The sequence below is a fragment of the Vombatus ursinus genome, unplaced genomic scaffold, assembly GCF_900497805.2.
Source record: "Vombatus ursinus unplaced genomic scaffold, bare-nosed wombat genome assembly UNPS02014811.1, whole genome shotgun sequence".
NCBI classification, from domain to species: domain Eukaryota; kingdom Metazoa; phylum Chordata; class Mammalia; order Diprotodontia; family Vombatidae; genus Vombatus; species Vombatus ursinus.
In genome coordinates, this window is record NW_020954589.1 from 12410398 (window position 1) to 12432037 (window position 21640).

The 21640-nt window shown below is 37.3% G+C and overlaps 1 protein-coding gene across 4 annotated transcripts in view; it reads right to left on the reverse strand.

The window, feature by feature from the left end:
• The window catches only part of SRPK1 (SRSF protein kinase 1), an 89666-nt gene that overhangs the window by 6383 nt on the left and 61643 nt on the right, over window positions 1-21640 (reverse strand). For 2 of the 4 annotated variants that reach the window (XM_027876407.1, XM_027876406.1), the window contains 7 exons: window positions 20052-20217; window positions 18851-18876; window positions 18236-18449; window positions 16980-17414; window positions 16436-16536; window positions 13786-13893; window positions 2768-2837 (listed from right to left, as the gene is read on the reverse strand). In XM_027876407.1, coding sequence (XP_027732208.1) covers window positions 2768-2837; window positions 13786-13893; window positions 16436-16536; window positions 16980-17414; window positions 18236-18449; window positions 18851-18876; window positions 20052-20217 — 1120 coding nt within the window. Of the gene's footprint in view, window positions 1-2767; window positions 2838-13785; window positions 13894-16435; window positions 16537-16970; window positions 17415-18235; window positions 18450-18850; window positions 18877-20051; window positions 20218-21640 lie in introns of all 4 variants that reach the window. The other 2 variants (XM_027876405.1, XM_027876404.1) reach the window with 1 other exon arrangement.

The window sequence follows — 21640 nt, forward strand, 5'->3', positions numbered from 1 at the left end:
GGGGGGGGCGCGGCGACAGTAAGGCAATCAGGGTTAAGTGACTTGCCCAGGGTCACACTGCCAGTAAGTGTCAAGTGTCTGAGGTTGGATTTGGACTCAGGTCTTCCTGATTCCAAGGCCAAAGCTTTATCCACTGCGCCACCTAGCTGCCCCATGGACCACTTTTACAATATGTTATGCATTTCCATCTTGAAATCTCTTTCATTGGCACAGTTGGCTCAGCATATCATGAAGGCAAATACTTGGGAATGTCTTATTCTTAGGTAAGGTAGGAAAAAAAATTAACTTTCCTCCCATCTTAGGATGATTTACAATACTGTACAGGACTCTGTGCAATAAAAATATAGAAAACTAAAAAAAGAAAAATCAATTCCAGCAAGAAATTTCTGTCTCTTTCCAGGTAAATAAAGGTTAGAAAGAGATGTCATGAAACAAAATAACTTTATACAAGAACAAAAAGTACCACAGAATGGTAAGAGGTTTTGAACCAACACCACAACTACTGTTTCTGCTCCTGAAGAAGTTGTGGGCAGGGTCCTAGCTGGGACACATAAAAGATATCAACTATTCCATTCTTAGCTTATTCTTTTACGTTTAATTCAAACACTCTGTTTCTAACTTACCTGTTATCGACAAGATTAACTTTTCCTTTAGGTAAGTCTATATCTACCTATCTTCCAAAAATATATGGAGTTTTGTAAATTTGGAAACAAAATATCTCCCAAAGTCCTGTATTCTCTCCATCTCCAACAGATTCTTCTAACGCACCTGACAGTGGCAAAAATCTCTTCCTATCTGATTGTGAAAGAGACTTTTATTATCACCTGATGTGATCCCATTTGGGGGAGGGGATCACATGATAGGGGAGGGAGAATCTGCTTTTCAAAAGCTGTAAGATCTTTCACAGCAAAATGCCTCATTTTCAAAGACATGAACCCACGTAAGATCATGAAAACATAACCTCAAAAAGTCAAGGTTAGGAGGTAGCAAGAGACAGCCAAATACACACTCTCTAGGACTGAGTAATGTCCCAATGTCTAGTAGGGGCTTACTGATACTGTTAAATGAACTACATTAAAATTTTTTTTTTTTACTTTGTGGCACACATGAAATAGTACATGGGTTGAAGTTTGTTGGAGGGGAGTATGATAAGCTTTAGAAGCAGTGAACTGGAACTTTCTAGTTTAACTGACAACAGGTGTATTATTTTTTCCTTTCTTTATCTGGGGCTTTCCATTTGTGGATACATTCTTGTTTTGTTTTTTTTTCTTAATTTAATTTTTGGGCATTATGAAGGTTTTACTCAATCCAAGATCTAACCACCAGGTAAACTGAAGAGATTTAAATGCACCAGAGTTATCAGTACTTGTTTATAGGAATGACTGGGAAATTAAGAGGAAAAAAAAAATATCCTTCCTGCCAAAGACAGGGATAGAAACATTTCCACAGCACTATATAAGTATGCAGTTCCTGAAGAAATATTCTGCATGTATTAGATGAAGGATGGGACCAGTCCAGAGGATAATACTGTAATGATTCCCCAGAGAGCTTCTGAAGTTTGTATCTACATAAGGTATGTCTAATAGGCATCTCTCCCACCTTACTGGAACTGAGAACTTGGCTATGGCATCAGCTAGAACATTTTTTGGGCCTCTAAATGCACAGGCTTGACACTGCACAGACCACAGAACAACACACAATGGGAAAGAATAATGGAATATTAGAGCTAGAAAGGTAGAAAGCTACCTTACCGTATAGCTAACTAAAAAGGGAAACTGTCCTAGACTATGCTGATACATAAAGGAGTAAATGAAATAAAGCAGATTATAAAATATTAGGGACATAATGATCACACTAGAGAAAAAAAAAGTGATGGATGTACATTTCCAAATAGAAGTGACAAATAGCTGGTGTTCACTCAAACTTTTTTGGGTGTCAGTAAAAATGCAATACTATATACAAATCATATACTCATTTTTTCAAGGATCTATAATTTCACTCATGCAGGTGAGCTTTGAACTAATGTAGAATGAAAAGTCTCCCTGCCTTAATAGTTTCCAAGGCCAAAAGAATTTATCACGTGGAGCCTCTCTAAACTCAATAAGGCTGTGACCCAGGGCAGGCCTGCACTGTTCAATTTGGTATGACCTGCCAGAACATTTGCTGCATTAGCAAAGCCTTCAAGAATCTAAGGCTACCTCCATGACACTAGGTGGTCATTAGGACATTAATGTAGGATAAAAACTGCACACATTTTTTTTTTTAAAAAGAACTCCTGCACACAGAACCTATGTTATCTCAGAATTACTTAAGATATCAGTAAAATAATAATAGATATCAATATGTAAACCTGCTAAATAATAGCAAGGACATGATAGAGCAAAATATTAAAACCGTGCTGTTCCTAAATTGAAATTCAATTTGGGCAAAAACTTTCTACCAAGAAAAAGGGAAGATCAATAGGAGTTCAAATAGAAGTAACCTGGCAATTTATAAGCCTCAGTCTAACCTAGTTCTCCTTACTCCCCCATAACCTCAAATAAGACCTAAAGGTTTTTTTTAAACCAATAATCCTTTTCTGCGTTCTCACCTATTCTGGGATCTACATCAAACATATGGGTACCTAAGCCTGGCTGTAATCACTGCTCATTCCAACTGCAGGGGGCTTAAAACTTGGCCCTTTCTGATTCTGAAAAGATTTGATCTTTTTATCACCAGTGATGTTCACAAACTCTAAAAAATAGTATGTAGCCAAAGACAGACTCACCTTCATCTCGAGTGTACTCTTCTCCTGAATGAGGTTCAAACAGATAGTCTCCTGTGGCTAATTCAAAGGCCTAAGAAAAAAAAGATAGCAGCATATTATAGCATCAAAGAAAAGAGAGAGAGATCAGGAGGAGGAAATTGTATTGCTTAATTCTATTTGGAGCAGTTCTAAGCACTTTTGCTTGAAAATCCTGCAAATGCTTTTAAAAAAAAAATGCCAATTCCAAAAAAGATCTCCTTTCACAAACCTGTATCTTGGTAAAGTGGAAGAGGTAAGAGCAAGAATTCTGTTAATGCTAATATGTTGTTATTCCAAGCAAATACAAGGAGTAAATAGTAGCAAACCGCCTTTTGAGCTTCCTCTTTTGGATCAGAATCTTTGGCATGTGCTGCTGCTCATCTTGGATGCTAAAGTTATTCTAATTTTTGTGAGGCAGGTCGCTGTTTCCCAGACTTTATAGTTTTTTTAAATCCAGCAATTTTACCAACTATATCCCCTTTAGATATTCAGCGATTAGCATGTCACAATTTTATTTTCTGAAATGGTTTCATATTTCAGTGCATAACCTCCAGGCAGCAAACTCCCCATTTCCTAGTTCAAGAGAAAATTACACCCCATACATATTTTTTGTATGTATGGTACTGGGTTCCACGCCACCAGTTCAATATCAAGTCAATAACTTTTTTTTAAAGAGACTTACCAGAAAAACCAAAATACTTGTCAGCACTAGAAATACCTTGTAAACAAACAATTTTAGTGTTGGAAAGAGCTTCAAGATGTCATTCTTGCCCCTGTAACCTCCAAGAGGGGCTACGCTGAACCTGGTCAGAGAACTAACAACACTTTTCTATAAAGTCTCTAGCGTAAGAAACTCAGTAATTTCCTATGTTAATGTGTTCCATTTCAAAGACATTTGCCATGACTGTTTGCTTTTACTAATCACTACAGAAACAAAAAGTACAACAGGAGATCAACTTTTCTGAAAGCAAAGTTTAAAAATACCACAAGATTAGCTAAATGAATGGGTACTGCATTAATACTGTTGGGTTCAGAGTCTGTCTTCTTTTTAGTTTAGTAAAAATACAGAACTATCTTCACTCAGGGTTATCTTTTTTAAAAATTAAATATATATTTCCTATGAGTGTTAAATCATGCTACAATATTTTATCCATTCTTACAACATGTCAGGGAGGTTAGCAGATTTTTACAAATAGGATACCTGGAGCAAAAAGAAGACTAAACTACTTATATTACATCAAAGTTACAGTGACAGAAACTGGCAAAGCCAAGTATAAAAGTTAAGACACCTGACTCCCAAAGTCTAGCAATCTAGCCTCTGTATCCTTTCTCAGTCAATATTTTCTTAAGGAAAACCTGATCCACATGGCAACATGAAAAATTTTACTTGAAAATTTAAAACCAAATTAACCAAAACATCCAGAATCAGAAATTAACATGCAGAAGCCACATGGGACAGTATACATGTAGAAGAAGGGAAGTCTGATACTGCTTAGAAGGCAAACATAGCATGTTACAGGCAACATGAATGTGTGGTCAGAAAATGCCATGCAGTGATTCCCCAAAAGAAAATAATGACTCCCCCACTAACTCCTTTTCTCTAAGATAACATGTCCAACAATCTTGATTAGTGGGTTGACTGTCTCACCTGGTAGTTAGGAGGTAGATCTGTGATTCACGGGGCAGAGTCTTTTAGGTTCCACCCTGATGCTTTATCTCTGGAGAGGGCTTCCCAAGCTGGAGATGTGCTCAATATACAAAACTTGAGGGCCCTGATTTTGGTCTTAGATCTGACAATATTTAGGAAGGACTGGAGTGCTGGACATGTTATCTTGGAAAAAGGAATTAACAGATGAGTCAAATTTTCCTTTCTTCAACAATCCCTACCAGAGGGAAGTAAAATTCCAGAGTAAGGCTGGAGGCTGGAAGGATAAAGTCTGTTTAAAAGAAGGAAAAAAGGAAGTTTAGTTTTCCACTACAAATGCAGAGCACTCTTTTCAAGAGGCATCTGGGGAGGAGAAATAGTTATTACTACCAGGTAAAGCTAACAAAAAGGTCTTGTCCTGTTTATATTAATAATAAATTTAGCTCCACTCCAGAAGCTATAAAAGCAAATGCAGAATCTACTCTTTAACCACATTAGAATCACTAGGTTTTATTCAAATTTTGTTTAATAAAAACCTATCAAGGTAGAATACAGACAAAACACACCATATTGTTTATTTAAAAATATATCCTATGTAAATTGGAATAATTCAAATGTCTGGTGTGAAAGACCGGCAAACCATTATCACCTGGAATATAAAGGTAAGGGCAGTAGTCTGGAATCTCCTAACAATTTAACTCTGCTGAGAGATCAGGGAGACAGGTTTCTAGATGTTGCAATGGGGCAGCAAGAAGAAGATGGAAAAACAGCACATCTTTCTAGGTTCACAGAAATGAAAGGGAAAAATAATGGGAAGCTAAGAAGACAAGGGGCTGCTCTTTCCCTCCTCCATGCACCCTCTTGCTCTGGTAAGTCCTTACCCTACACCTTAGACTGGTACAATGGTTCAACTTGATTACGGACTGTCTTAACTCAGACAATGCTAGTACTCCTTTCCCCACCATCTTATGTCAAGTATTCCTTAGTTCTGGAGACTGACTTCAAGCTACCAGTGTTTGTTAGTCTAATTATTACAACTGAGGGAATAATCAACATTGAGCAAAGATTGTTTTCCTGAGAATAGCTGCAGATGAAAAGGGAACACAAAACCAAAGAGGAGAATGAGAAGTAATTTGAGGAGAGAGGGGAGGGTTGAGTATTTGAAGTTTCAATTTATTCAATCCTTGTCTCATGAGGTGAGGGAAAGCTGTTGAGATTAGGAAGTAAACTCTTTCTGTATGTGTCTAAATTACTTGTGAGGGGCTAAATGTGACTAGAGATCTTTCTAAGACAACCATTTACAAAAGGTGCAAAGAGGCCAGAATCCAGATGACTTTTTTGACTCCAAGCTACTTTCCCAGCTGGATGCTTTGCTCTGAGCCTGCATCCATATCATGATTACCCTCCCTGTCATTCTACCCCTGTAAACACTCCTGGGCTCGGTTCCCAGGACTAATACCATTCTTCCACACCTGCCCACCCCCAACCCACAGCACCGGACAGCTTCTTCTGTCTTTCTACTAAGAAGTGTGCTAAGGGACTCTATTACTCAGCAGTTCTCAAAGAGAACCAATTATACTACTTAACTCTCCTCACCAAAGGCCTGGGAACCTAATCTTCATCAAAAAGACAGATTGCTAAAAAGAAAAAATTTGTGAACTTATCTGCTACATAGTAGACTACCTCTAGAGAAGCACAGAAAACTGTACCTCCAAATGGTACTTGGTAAAACTGCATCCTATCATTTGATTACTATTGCTAAGTGTAATATTTAATAAATGTAATTTTTGTAGAACTTCAGAGAGCAATCACAACAATGTATTTAGGAGAAACATTCTTTGGGAGAACTTTAGCAACTACAGCAAGATGGTAGAGATTGGAGCTAAATGCAATATATTACATATTTAATAGGAGTGTTAAGTGTTTCAGATCCCTTTCTACAAGAGATAGTCATCTCTCATACATAATAGTGCTATTATAACACCCCCCACCTCGTAAAGAGACTTACTGGGATACTAACAGAAATAAATATTACTGGGAAAGAATAGCTTTTGAGTTTGACAGGTGTCTGAAGAAAAAAATGATCAGACGGGATTTCACTGTAGAGCCAAACAAAAGGAAACCCCAGCAAAAGAAAAGATGCTGACAAGATCTTTATCTCCTCTTCCCTATCCATAACATCTCACATCCCACTGAAGGACTCATTAAGCAAAGTGCTTTCTGCAATCTCCTCTAGTTACTAAGTAGTGTAGTTCTATTGATAAAGCCTGACACAAGAGTCAACATTCGAGGTTGTAGACATATTAAAGGGGAAGGAGAGTAGAATGGTAAGATGAGAGTACCAGCTCAACAGAGAAACTGGATCAGAAGGGAGACAATCTGGGAGCATAAGTAATGCCCCACCTTAAAAGGTTTTCAGGTTTACATGTAAGTAAAACCTGTTTCCTCTATTCCTGTGTGTGCTGACCTCAATGTTTAGCAGTCCAGGGAAAAGTCTGATTTATGTGGGTGCCCAATGCTCTTCTGTATTTTTCTAGATGTTCAGAGCCCTACTTTTTTCAGATTCAATCCTTAAGTTATATCTGATGGCTTTCCAGCTCTCCTTTCCTTTTTCTCTTCTCGTTAAAATAGGATCTTTTTTGGGGGGTGGGGTGGGGGGGGGCTGATGGATGGCTCTGGCTTTGGAGTCTGTTGGTTGGCCATGATAACTGTACCATCAGTTAATTAATTTAGGTTGTTCTCTTTTAGAACACACTCCTCCCAATTCCGTACAAGTAAGATCGAAGCAGATAACACAGCCACAGTGCTTAGGTGAGACCTGAGATGGCCCTGCTGGGCAGTCAGCCAAGCAGCATGGATTAGTGTCAAAGCAAATGAACAAGAATTTACTGTAGCTTTTTTGAAGACAGACTTCCTGAATCAACTACATGCATTTTGTAATAACCACTTAGAATGATTCCCTAATCCTCAAGAACTATTATAGTATGGGTGTAAAAAGATATGAGTAATAAGAGGGATATTTTTCATATTAGAGATGAACCAGATTTTACTTTTTTTTTTTAAACTTGTAATCTTAAGCTAGATGGTTACTTTTTAATTTTTTTTTTTTAGTTTTCAACATTCACTTTTATAAGACTTTAAGTTCCAATTTTTTTTCTCCCTCTTCTTTCCCCTCCCCAAGATGGCATACGGTCTGATATAGGCTATACATGTACAATCATATTAAGAATATTTCCACTTAGTCATGTTATGAAAGAAGAATCAGAACAAAAGGGGAAAACTGCGAGAAAGAAAAAAACAAAAAAGAGAGAAAACAGTATGCTTCAATCTGCATTCAGACTCCATAGTTCTTTCTCTGAATGTGGATAGCATTTTCCATTATGAGTCTTTTGGAACTGTCTTAGATCTTTGTATTGCTGAGAAGAGCTAAGTCTATCAAAGTTGGTCATTGCACAACGTTGCTGTTATGGTGTACCATGTTTTCCTGGTCCAGATTTTACTCTTAGAACAAACTGCACCAAATTTAAAATTCTCATACTTAATCAGCAGTAAAATGATAGCTGGTTTTGAGTGCAAAGTCATGATGTTACTCATAAGTTAAGCACTCCATAAATCTGGTTAGTAAGTCTTTTTGTATTCATGCCCATATAAAGGTCATTTTATTTTCTGCCTTGGCTTTACAGGGCCTAACAAACAGTTCAAGAAGTAAAATAGTTTGCTGGAGGCATCCACTTGTTGTACTATGAAAAGAAAGTAGTTGTGCTCCAGAAATAGAAAACAAGGCTGTTTTCATGTTCTGACAGGTAAAATAAACCAGCCTACAGTAAAGAATATTATCCTTTTGAACAGTATTCTATAGGCTATCTGAAATGTAAAAAACTGATTTACTACCTCTTAAGAGAATAATGCCAACATCGCTGATACCTAAGATATTGAGGTATTTGGGGAAATGGGATAAATCAGTTTAATTCTCAAAAACAACAACTCACATAAAATTTAAGCAAAGGAGATGTATATAAAGTTTGTGACTTCATCTCTGAAATCTGACACCGTTTTGTGCATGTATTAGGGACAGTCTTGAGACTTCATCCCTAAACTCTGACACTATTTTATGAACATAAGCTCACATTCAGACCATGATTCTGCCCATTTCCAAAGAAATTATTTGCCTATAGCCTTGATTTGTTGAAAGTATGTGGTGGTCACAGCAAATCAATATGGTTTCAGAAAGACAATGTTTTAGCATGTTACAGCTAGAAGATAATTGAAACATGACTCTCAGCTGGTTAGCCTGTCTCCTTTCTCTTTTTTCCCATTTTAGTGATACAGCCTAGAATACTACAAGGGCTGAGGGTGTGTGGCTGATATGATGACAACAAATAATACTGCCTAAATTGATTTACAGCTTTAGTGCCAAGTAGACCTAGAAAAATGACAAAATTTATCTGAATGAGAGATATTTAGAAAGTGCATTGTAAACCTTAAAGCATTATAAAAATACTAGCTAATTATTACAAAGGAAAAAAAGGTCAAGAATATAAAAGGATATAATAGGAAGTAAAAGGGGAGACTAGGTCTCAAAGTTTATTATAAATATGAATCATTAAATCTGAAAGGCAGTATGAAAGGGTAAATACAGAGCTGGCCTTAGATCACAAAGACCTGAGTTCAAGTCATGCCTTGGACATATCCTGTACAAGTCCATTAACTTCTTAGTGCCAAGGCAACTCTCAATAATTATTGAAACTGATATTATTTAAAAAACCAAACAAAACAGAAAAGTTCACAGGCTAGGCAGATGAGATACACTAGAAACCTAAACAGTAGCCTACAACAAAAACTACTCAGAAAACTGGACCTATATCTTTACAGGTCTAGAATGACACCTCACACAATATACTACCAATAAGCTCTAAATAATAACAAGATCTAAATGTAAAAGGTCACATCTTAAAAAACTGGAAGAGAGGCAGACAATACCTTAGATAACCACATTTAATGGGAGAATTCTTAAATAAGGGATAGGTGATATTTAAGGATTAATAGACAATTATGATTACAAAAAATATTTTGCATAAACAAAAAAAATTCAGTTGGAATTAGAATAGAAACAGTAAAGTGGGAAAAATCTACGTACCAAATTCCTCTGATAAAGGTCTGATAACCAAGATATATAGGTAATTAATACAAATATACAAGAACAAGAGCTATTTGCCAATAGATAAGTGGAGAAAAAGACATGAAGCAGTTTTTAAAAGTAGTAATGCAATAAATAAGCATATGAAAGATTGTTCCAAATCACTGAAAACGCAAAATAAAACGACTCTGAAGTTTCTACTCCTATACAGAAAATTGGTAAAGATAAAACAAAGGACATTCAAGAATGGTAAATGTTGTTTGGCTGTGGCAAGATAGACATACTAATACACTGTGGGTAGAGGTGTGAATTGGTCTAGCCATTCTAGAAAGAATTTGGAATTATACCCTAAAAGTTACTGAACTATGCATATTCTTTGGCTCAGTAACACACCACTACCAGGCATATATACACCAAAGAGATCAAAAACAGAGGGAAAGGTTCCAATATACACCAAAATATTTATAGTAGCACTTTTTGTGGTGGCAGAGAGCAAAAAGCTCTTTTGGAAAGCAAAGTGGGTGTTACCTGAATGAGGAGAAAGTTTTACTGCACTGTAAAAAATAAATATTTCACAGTGAAGTAAGCAGAACAAGGAGAGAGTATTTTATGGGAGAACCACAATGTAAAGGAAAACAACAGAAATGTCACTGATGAAATGCCTGTGACTTCAGAGGACTGAAGCTAAAACATACTAATACCTTCTCTTCTCAAAAAGATTGTGGAGTATTTATAAGAATAAGAACTCAATGTCAATCATGGCCAATGTGATTTGTTCCACCTGACTGTCACAAGGCAGGATTCTATCTGAAGATGGTGGAAAAATCATTAGGAAGTGACAGTGATTAAAGAAAGATGAATTGGGAAGAAGCAAATCTCCACTCTGATGTCTAAGTTGAATGTTTATTTTGCATGGTAATTCGATCTGCCTTGAAGTGAGAGAGCTGAGATGGTATGGAATCCGTCAGGAAACAGTAATATGATGTTTTAATCTAGGGACCATTTACAGAAGCCCATACAGTACAATTCAATATGACCATTAGATGGATCGCTTGCTAGGTAAGCATAGCAGCAATTTGTGGTACCATAAAATGAACAGATTTCTTAGCTGAGAATGACAAAAACATATTTGGTATGTTTTAAAGTCTGGGGTTGGGAAACCTGAGGCCTTGAGGCCACAAGTGGCCCTCAAGTACGGCCGTTTGAATCCAAACCCAGGTTCCCCACCCCTTATCTAGATCATCTCCTCCTCCTCAAATCCTTGTAAATGTTGTCTCACTAAATTCCATCCCTAATATGGGAAGTGGATGGTCTACCAGGGGTGGCCTTCTAGGTCCTTGGGTGCAGCCTTTTGACTGAGTATATTTTTCAGAACAAATCCTTTCATTATGTGAAGTTTGGATTCAGTCAAAGAGCCACCCTAGAGGGCCACATGTGGCCTCCAGGCTGCAGGTTCTCCACCCCTGGTTTAATAAACCAAAGGGCTTCAGTGACAGAACCTGAACTACACAGAATGACATCCATGGGCTCTGAAATGGAATCCCAGAAATACCGATAGTGAACATGAGCTATGATAGCTACCTCCCAGCCATATTCAGCATTTCCTAGGAAGGGTACTGGGTCAAATCTAATCATGTTTCTCATAACCTTTTTGTTGTCGCTACTACTACAGTTCAATGACATTTTTGTCACCGTTACCACTTCAATTTCAAGTGTCAAAGGGAAAAGCACAATGACACTGGGAAGGGCTTTTAAGGATGTTCTGTTGATCATTTTATCTTTCAGAAAAGACTGTGAATCTACGTCTGATTCTGACCAATTGGGATGAACTGACTGGGGAAAGAGAAATGATGGGACTCTTTAAGAGAAAGTGACCACATTTCATAATATGCTAGGAGGGAAACACTAAATACAATCTTCTGTGTATCATCCTCCTAGACAAAGTTACTCATGGTATCTTTGTGGAAAATATAGAAAGATGTAGACTAGATGATAGTACATATAATTAAGTGTATTGAATTCTGAAGGGGCTGAATAACTGTAAGCAGAGAACAGCAATTAATGGACATCTTAAGTGAGATCTTAAATGAAGTATCCTACTAATCTTACTTCAGCCCTGTAAAACTTATTACTTCGATGAACACATATGTGGCTTGTTTATTCCATCTGAAGATGACATGCAGGGTTAGCTACTACTCTGGAGGATCCAAATGCTCATAACTGGTTGGAACAGACTTTATGTGATATGAAAATTTTTTTAAACAGCTATAAGAATAAAGTCCTAACTTCTCCTGTCTAGACACTATATTTCAAGTAATACATCCTGAAGATGGTGTTAGCTGTTTTAGCTATTATATCATATTACTTTATTTTGCTCCTTGTCATATGATATTTGGAGCAATCACAAGCACAAGTTTTTCAGTACTAATTCAAGTACCAGATTTTAGGAAAGACACTGATAAGCTCGAATATGTCCAAAAGATGGTGATCAGAATGTTGAAGAGCCTCAAAACCAAGGACTCTTTGAAGGAATTACAGGTGCTCAGTCTAGAGAAAAATTAAAAGATAACCCAAAGACTGTCTTCAAATATATGAAACACTCTCATCTCAAAGGAGTGGAATTATTTTGTTTGGCTTCAGTGGGTAGAAACATATCAGATGAGTTTAAAAAAAAATCAAGAGAATCAGGTTTAAGGATAATACACAAAGAAAAATGCACAACAATTAGAGGTATCTTAACTAAGACTCTGAGAGGAAGTGATTTGCCCATGGTCATGCAGCTAGTTTTTAGAGGTAGGATTTGAACCTACATGCACATGGACACATGTAGAGGGGTTATAGTACTGGCAAAGAGAAGGGTCACATCTCTGTTACAGACTAGGATAAAGGAGGAGAGAGTAAGATATGATATCATGAGGTTTTGAGATTTTGACAAAAATAAGGGCAGCAAGGCACTCATGTTGAATTTTCCTCAGTAAAAGGCAAGAGCTAGAGATGTGGGAGGTTTGAGAAGAGAAGGTCTGAAAACAGCTTTTGTGGGAGTGAGGTAGGGAATCAAAGGATCGATTGCCTTGTATATTGGAGCTTAAGTTGGATAACATGAATTTAGTGTAGCCAATTCAGCACAGTTGTATGACTTCCTTTATCTCCATTTAGAAGTACAGGAGTTGGAGTGGAAGTGTCAGATAATGGGAGTAACCAGTGTTAATGTTTGGCTAGGGATGAACAAAGGGGACAAAGGATTCCAGAATGTAGGGTAGTGTTGAATTGCAGAACTACAGGGTCAAGATTAGAGAGGGAGGGAAGTAAAGTCAGAGCATGAGTAGAAATGGCCTGACTGATCAAATCAACTCAGGAGTGGCATTATCTCCATCTTCTGCAACACTCAGATCTCCAAAGCTTTATTTCCTCTGTGTAGAAGGAAGTTTTTCTGTTCTAGCAGCACAATTCTGAAACTTCAAAGTTTTCCCAAAATGACCAAGATGGTTTGAGGCAATACCTCTCACACCTTTGATGAAATAAATAATTTACATCACCACTAGTAACTCAACAGAATTTACAAACACTTAAAATTCTATTATTTACCATTATTCTTTGTGTCTTTCTACAAAAAAGAATTCTCACCTTCAAGGAAATGCTTTGAAAGAACATCTTTCTACCATCATATCACATTCTTAAACCTCCACTGTTAATTACCATTCTTAAAAACTCAATGCCTGTTAGTGACACTTTAAAAACTGACTAATAATTATAGCCAAGCAATTAAATACTCCTGAGGGTCGACCATATTAGTGTTGTGGCTCTTAAATATACTCACTGATAAAACCTTACAAAGAACTCTTATTATATTTTTGGCAGGCAGCTCAGGAAGGTGGAAATTCTTTTGTAAGGGTTTTCAGAACGTGGAGCTGGAGGAAGAGAGATAACAAAAGCATCCAAACCAAATTTTGCAATCACCTCCCCCACCCTGCAACTGCTTCACCAGCTGATATTTATTTGATTTTTTTCATCTTAATGGGACCTCAGAAGGCAGTGAATAGCGCACAACAGATATTCCTGATATTGCTTTTAGATCCAAACCTAAATGACTAGATGCTGGATTTTCAATGTCAGCAGTTACGTCATAAACCACCACATCCTTATTTTGATTGACTTGTCTGTCATTTTAGGGCAAAATATATAGCCAAACAGAGCACCCCAAGGAATGGCAAAACTTACCATACATGCTGTGCTCCAAATGTCAGCAGGAGTATTATAACCAGATCCAATTAGTACTTCCAGGGATCGATACTGCCTTGTCTGAATATCTTCAGTGAAATGCTTGTGCTGAGGTAAATAAAGCAAAAAGGGGAAAAATGCATTAAAATTCATTTAATTCTTACAAAGTGACATGTGGATTATTGAAATAAAGTTTTACATAGGCACAAGCCGGGAGAAACTGCATAACACATCATTTTAAGCATGAGGAATTTGAGCTCCTAAAATGTTAAGTATCTTGCTTAATATCACACAGAGATCAAGTAGAAGAGCTGGGATATGAACCCAGATGCTCTGACTCCAATTCCAGGGCTCTTTCCACTGTATCACATTATCTACTCTCATTTCTTCAATTACATGTTGGTTTTATTAGTTCTAAACAGAATTATTCTTTAGAAATACAAATTTAGATTAAATAGTTGGGAATAAACATGCTGCCTTTTTTTTTAGATTCCTCAAATACATGACACATGGAAACCTAAAGTCTTACTGAAATCAATGGTGATAACATGCTAATAGATATACAAGTGAAGAAAGAAATTAAAATAAGGATTAAATCACTATGGGTCCAAGTAAGCATTTATGTAGGAAGACAGTCTTGACCTGAGCCTTGAAGGAGGTACAGGATTAAGATGTGCTGAGAAAGGTTGCAGGGAGAGGAAGAAACAGAGAGAGAAAAGATAAGGTGAAGGAAACTGAATGCCATGCTGAGGACTTTCAATTTGATCTCACAGCTATCTTGACTCTTCTTCAATGAAAATGGTGTTATGGGCAAGTTTAACATGGCAGCTGTGTTGGCAGGAACGCTAGCTAGAAAGACTTTTCAGTAATACATGGCAGAGGTGTGATGGTCAAGAGTTGAAGTAAGAATCACAAATCAAAGAATCATCACATAATCAAACCTAAGAGATATTAACAGAAATTAAATTGGTTAGATCTGACAATCCACTGGGTGTAACCTGGTATTTCCTGAATATGAGGACAAAGGAGAGGAACGAATTTAAAACAACTCTGAGGCAGCAGGGTATCAGAATTTGTGACCCTAGGAGGTTATAAGAATTGTGGCAATCATTAACAGCATAGTTGGGAATAGCTGGTCTTAGTGGGTAAATGATCATTTCAATCTTTGACATACTGAGTTTGAGGTGATGGTAGAACATACAAGTAGAGATACACTAGGTGACATGGAACTAGAGATAAGAACTCAAGATGAAGACTTGGGCATGACATTCCCGAAGACAATTACTAAAGTCTTGAATAGTAGATGTGTACATCAAGTAAGGTGTTTAAGAGCAGTGGGCTAGGATTACGTAAGTTTTGCACTGTATTTAAAACAAACAAACAAATAAACAAAAAAAAAACCAAGCTATCAAGATTTGATAAGCTAGTTTCTAAGCTCTTTCCTCAGCGTATTACAGGATTGCCCATAGTAGGTATTTAAATGTCTTATATGCCTCTGTACTAAGTTTATTATGTCAAACTGCAAGCAAGTGTTTTTAAAATCAATTATTTTGTGACTTACGCATCAAATGGGAAGGACAATGCACAAGCGGCTAATTCACTATAAGTTCCCTCACCACTAGTCAAACTCAAAACATCCTCAATTCAATTCCATAAGAATTTGTCAAGCACAAAGAGTGTGCCAGGCCCGGTGCTAGGGGCTGGGGACAAAAGGATAAAATATGGGCCCTGACCTTAAGGAGTCTGCATTTGGCAGGAAGGGTGAGGGTATGAACACATGTAAGTAAATACAAACTATATACAACAGATAAAAAATAAGCACAAAGTAAAAAAAAAATTTTCTTTTTTGGCCGGGGAAGTACTAACAACTAGGGGAAAGGAAGACTCTAAGCTGTGAGTACCTAAGCTGAGCCTTGAGGGGAGCTTGGGATTCTAAGAGGGGGGAACATTGTGGGAGGAGGAAAGGAGACAAAATATCACGTACAGAGAAAAAACAGCAAAGATGCTCATTTGGCTGGAATTCGTCCACGTAGAGGACATACAGGTGAGGAATGTTTCTGGAAAGACAGAGATGGAGTGTGTTGGAGATAGAGTGTGAAAGGTTTTAACTGCCAAACAGAAGAATTTATTTAATTCTGGAGGCAAGAGAAAACCACTGAAGAAGCCTGATCAGGGCATGAGGTTGCCAGAACCTGTCCTTAGGAATCACTGTTTGGGAGCTGTGTGGACAAAGGACTGAAGAGAGGAGAGAGGCTGGCTACCGAGAGACACACTGGTGAGAAGGCTAGTTCAAGTAAGAAGGGAGGAGGGCCCACACACTGTGGCTACGCTGTGAGTGGAGAAATTGGGAATGGAAACGAAAGAGGCATCATTGATTAGACTTAGCAGCAGACTGGATATGGAAGAGCAATGAGAGTAGAGACATAAAAATGACTCTAAGGTAGTGAATCTAGATAATGATATCTCTCCCCCTCCCCCAGACAGAAATGAGGGAGTCAAGGATAAGAAATGGTTTGAGGGGGAGAGATGAGCTCCATTTTGCAAGTGTCTCACAGGTGGTAGAGAGAAGGAACCTGAACTCACGAGAGGGTCGAAGTTATCTTCCTAGAGAAGATAAGAGGGCTATCAGGAGGCTGCACATTCAACTCACCACCCAGCAGGCATTCCCGAGATCAGCAATCTTCACTTTGAGTTTTTCTGCATTTTTGGGCTCAAGGGGATTAAGAAGAAAATTCCCAGCAGAAGATTTTCCTGAAGACAATATGTACAAGTTAATAAGAATAATAATTATCAACCTGGAAACAATACCATCTGTCATATAATTCTCACCAAGATGGAGCACAGAATTGGAACGCCTCTGAATCCTGAACTCAACACCTTTACCTTGGAAGCAACTACCACACCCACCAAGTATTCAACGGGTTCTATTTTTCCCTGAATGACAGGTGACACATTTCATTTTCAATGAAAAAACATCCCCTCTCTGTAGCCCCCTTCAGAGATCATGCTGGTGGAAGGTGAAAACCCTTGAAATTGATAGCTGGCTGCTTACACACTGCAACTGGCTCTGCAACTTCTGTGTTCACCTCTGGGAGACAGCACAGGTGGTTATGCTTCAGCTCCAGCAGGAACAACAAATGTTGTCGTTAAAGGAAAAAAAAGCGTTTTTACACTCTTTGGGCTACCTTGGGTACCTTTGTTATCCAATGGTCCATTATTTTCGTTTTCATCTTCAGAGGGTATCTCTGCCCGGATGCTCTCTTGCAGATGGCTGATCTCCTGCTCACTGAATGACTGCTCTACTGAGTGATCTTCACTTGAAGATGGCTGATACAGCATGGCTTCTGATACCCCAGAACTTAAAGCTGTACAAGAGTCTGTTATTTCTTGAGATATACTGCTCTTGCCATTTTGGGCGCCTGGGAAGCTAACTTCTTCCTCTTTCAAAGGTTGGGCATCACAGTCGTTGGCATTATGATGATCTTCCTTAAGCCTCACTGACTCTTCATTATTGCATTCAATATAATTTGTTATTTCAATCACTCCATTGCAATTGATTTCTGATGAAATATTCTCAGTATTGCCTTCCATTAACAGGGTCTGCTCATGGACAATGACACTTTCCTCTTCTAGGAAACCAACCATAAATGCAAAAAAGGAAGAACAGAAGAGAAAATTATATTAAGAAACAAGTACGTTAAAAAATCATTCATAATACCTATAGCCTGATAAGAAAACACAAGTGAACTTTAAAATTCTCTTCATCAAAGAAAAAGGTCATCATCATCTATACCAATCAACAGCCTAGATCAAAGCTTCTTAAACTTTTTCTACTCGTGACCCCTTTAGTGCTTCTTAAACTGTGGGTTGTGACCCCATTTGGGGTTGTGACCCACAATTTAAGAAGCATTGGAGACTAGCTGTTCTCAAAGCATGATCTGGAGATCCCTGGGAGTCTACAAGGTCAAAATTATTTTCGTAATAACACTAAGATGTTCTAATTTCTAATATGGCAATTATTGATAGATATAACCAACACAGACAAAAGCTCTTTGGGGGAAAGTTTTCAATTTTTAAGAGTGTTAAAGGGTTCCCAAGACCCTAGATGGTGAAACTGAACTATACAGCCAAAACTATAAACTGCTTACGTCTTATAGCAAATTCAGCATTAAGATCGAAAGCAACCTGAAAATTCACAGAACCCAACAATGCAACATGAGAAATTATCTTGATTATAATATTATTTATTATTATTATTATTGGCATTTTTTTTTTTTTTTGGTGAGGTAATCGGAGTTAAATGACTTGCCCAGGGTCACACGGCTAGTAAGTTGTCATGTATCTGGGACTGGATTTGAACTCATGTCCTCCTGACTTCAAGGCCAGAGCTCTATCCACTGCACCACCTATCTGCCCCTATAATGTTATTTTTGTGAATACTGGATCATACCAAGTTTTTCTTCGGTTTCTTTGCTTGGAGTGTTCTCGGTCAAAGCTCTCTCAACAGGGCTCCCAGTGTCTTCCTGCTTTTCCGGCTGTTTCTCTCCAGGGCTTGACTCTTTTTCCATTTCCTCTATTTCTTGCATTCGTTTCTCCAGTAACTCAGCTTGGCGTTTCTGCTTCTTCTTCAATTTCTTCTTCTTATTCTTGGACATTTTGTCTGCCTGTAGTGAGATTACAGAAAGAAAATCCTCTAAGACAATGACTAACCTATTACCACAGACACAGTAATCTGTTAATTTTAGTATTGATTCTTAATTCTCACTTCACTTTCTCCAACAAAGTATTTCTCAATATAGCTTTATCATTCACTTTAAAGAATGGTGCCCTGAATACAAGTACAAATCTTGGCCTTTGGAATGAACCAAATCTTCTGTTTTTTTTTTTTAATTTTTATTTTTTGTCTATGACTCATGAAAACAGGACAACACAAATTGCATGTGAGGCAGCAAAAGGACATTTAGTAAGGACAGAAAATTTTGAATGATTATAATACAACCAAACCATTACCCCAGAGAAAAACTTCCATGACCATAGACTAAATATATAAATACATCATACTTACTGGTTTAGGTTGGGGAGCAGTACTGACTGAAAAAAAAACAAAAACAGAAACAAAAATAAAATCTAAGTATGTACATTGGTATCATGAACCAAAAAAACCCTATGCACCAGAAATGTCTATCACATATTTGGGAAAGAATTAACAGAGGAGTACATGTTTGAAAAAAATCTGTTTAATATAAATAAAATGAACAGCAACTGCCTATGCATATGCTGTATTACTGTATTTAACAACCAAATACTGCATATTACTATTGTTTTTCTTGACTTTTTTAAAAATAAAAATTTTTCCTAGGCTGAGGTAGAGAGAGAAAAGAAATGGAGGAAAAAGGAAGGAAAAGGAAGAAAAGGAAAAAAGGAATGGAAAGAAACAATAGCCAAGGAAAAATGAAGTTTAGGAAGTCCTCTGACATCATTTAGCTGCCAACATAAGATGAGAGTAGACTTAAACACTAAATATAAGGTAAAACCTATACTTAAAAAGTACAAAATTCACGGAGTTTCTCCATTGGGCACATTTGTGACCTACGATAAAGAGTCTCTGATAAAAACAATTCTAATGGTTATCGATCACAAACTATTGGAAAACCAATTTGGAGGCAAATGGTCCCAAAAGAGTTATTAACTGGCAGAACTGTATGTGTTGCACACCTTTAGTTGAGCTTAATCAGGAAAAAGTACTCTCAATTAGGCAAAAGGTTTGCAAGGTTAAGTCTCCATTCAACCTAAGGATAAGGAGCAACCCTTCAACTTGAATATGAAGGTCCTCGAAATTTATTTAAACAATCAGCAATCATAAACTCCAAGTGCTACAGATAACTCTCAATTACTCCTTAAGAATGTAAATCATCGTAGTAAGGTAAGATACAAACAAAGCAAGATTTAATATAACATTAGATCATAAGAGAATTAAAACGTCTTAGAGCAATCATAAGAAATCAGCTTGGGTCTCTCTAAGCTTATTTGTGAGAACTTTCAAGGAAATAGTCTGGTAAAAATGGCCCCTTCTTTTTTTAGTTTCTTGTAAGGAAGAGTTATTTTGTTGTCATTTAAATGGGTTTCAGAATGTTCTACATTGTAAAAGGACGGGAAGAAGACTTTTCCCTACATAGTGTAGAATGTTTATATTGTAAAAGAAAAGAGAATAAGACTTTATGTTGTAAACTTTTTATTAAAGGCAGATTCAAAAAAAGAAACACAACCTGCAGAGCCAGAAGGTGGAGGGGCTCCAGATCTCTGCCATTCTGTTGCTTCTGCAGCCAGCCTTCGGATATATTGCTCATTTACCGAAAGAAGGATGTTTTCTGGTTTGATGTCAGTGTGGATAATACGGCACTTGGTATGTAGATAATCCAGTCCCTGCAGAACCTGAGATAGAAGAGGAAAAGAAGTTTTGTCAATAGAGACATGGGGTTAAAGGGTGGTGCAAGAAATTATTTCCTAGAACGTTGTACCATATGATTTTTCAACCACAGAGAATAAAATTAATGGTTTAAAATAGTCACAAAGAAAAATAAATATTATTGCAGTAATAATGACAAGGATTTTAGGACAAAGAACTCTTAACAAGTTCTTCTAACCCATTCTGTTTGGCAATGTATTTCAGGGGTGACAGGGCATGTGAGCCAATGTGTGGTAGTTCAAGTTCAAAATGCCATATGTGCCTGCTGTCTTTCATTTTACTTGCACAAATTAGAAGGGGCACCAGAGGATACAGACTGAATTCCCAGACCTGCCAATGGCTTAAGAATTTTAGACCTGATCTAATCCAACCCTTTCATCTTACAAAGGAAGCTGAGGTATGGAGGAAATGAAGACAGGTATTCTTCAAGGTATATTCAAGGTAGCAGAACTAACCAGCAACCAAGCCAGAACAAGAACAGAGGTCTTTTTATTTCCCTGTGCTACACTTCCACTATAGCCCCCTTCACAATGCATTCTAATCTTTGGGCATCTTAGTTTCCCATGGCTGTAAAACTCTCTATCCAGGATTTTTAAATGGCCAGAATACTACAAAATTTGATGAATATCCACAATGTTCTTTGATCTTCTTAAAGAATGGTACTATATACTAAGAAACAATGAAACTCAAATAATAGCAACAGAAGGTTGGCACCATCCGTTTTTGTCATGAAAGTATGTAACTTTCCCATTAAACAACTGACATACTGTTTTGAGTGGAATGTGCTGTGGAACGTATTTAGCTTAGGCATGTTTTCTGCGCTAAAACAAAATGCACCAATAACCTTTTTAAAACATAAGGATGTTTTAATAATTGATAGTTACAATTATTTAATATATCAACACGTCAGTAAGATATAATGAATATGTTCATTATTTTCGCGTTTTGTTTTTTTTGTTTGTTTTTGTTAGGCAATAGGGTTAAGTGACCTGCCCAGGGTCACACAGCTAGTAAGTGTTATGTGTCTGAGGCCGGATTTGAACTCAGGTCCTCCTGATTCCAGGGCCGGCGCTCTATCCACTGCACCACCTAGCTGCCCCCATTATTTTCTATAAAAGAAATTAATATTTTCTGTAAAGGAACACCCTCTAATTTCTAAAAGTAACAGTGAAAATCCCTACTTTTTCCTCTCATTATTCAAAAACTTTATACACAGGATAAATTTCTAAGGTACGTAATAAACTTATACCTATTTTAAAGTAGACAAATTAGAAACCTGACTCAATAATATATTTTAAAAGCACCGGCTTTACATGTAAAGAATATCAGTTTTGGAGTCAAGAGGCCTAGGTTCCCCCCTGCTCAGTTGCATACTACCTGTATGCTTTG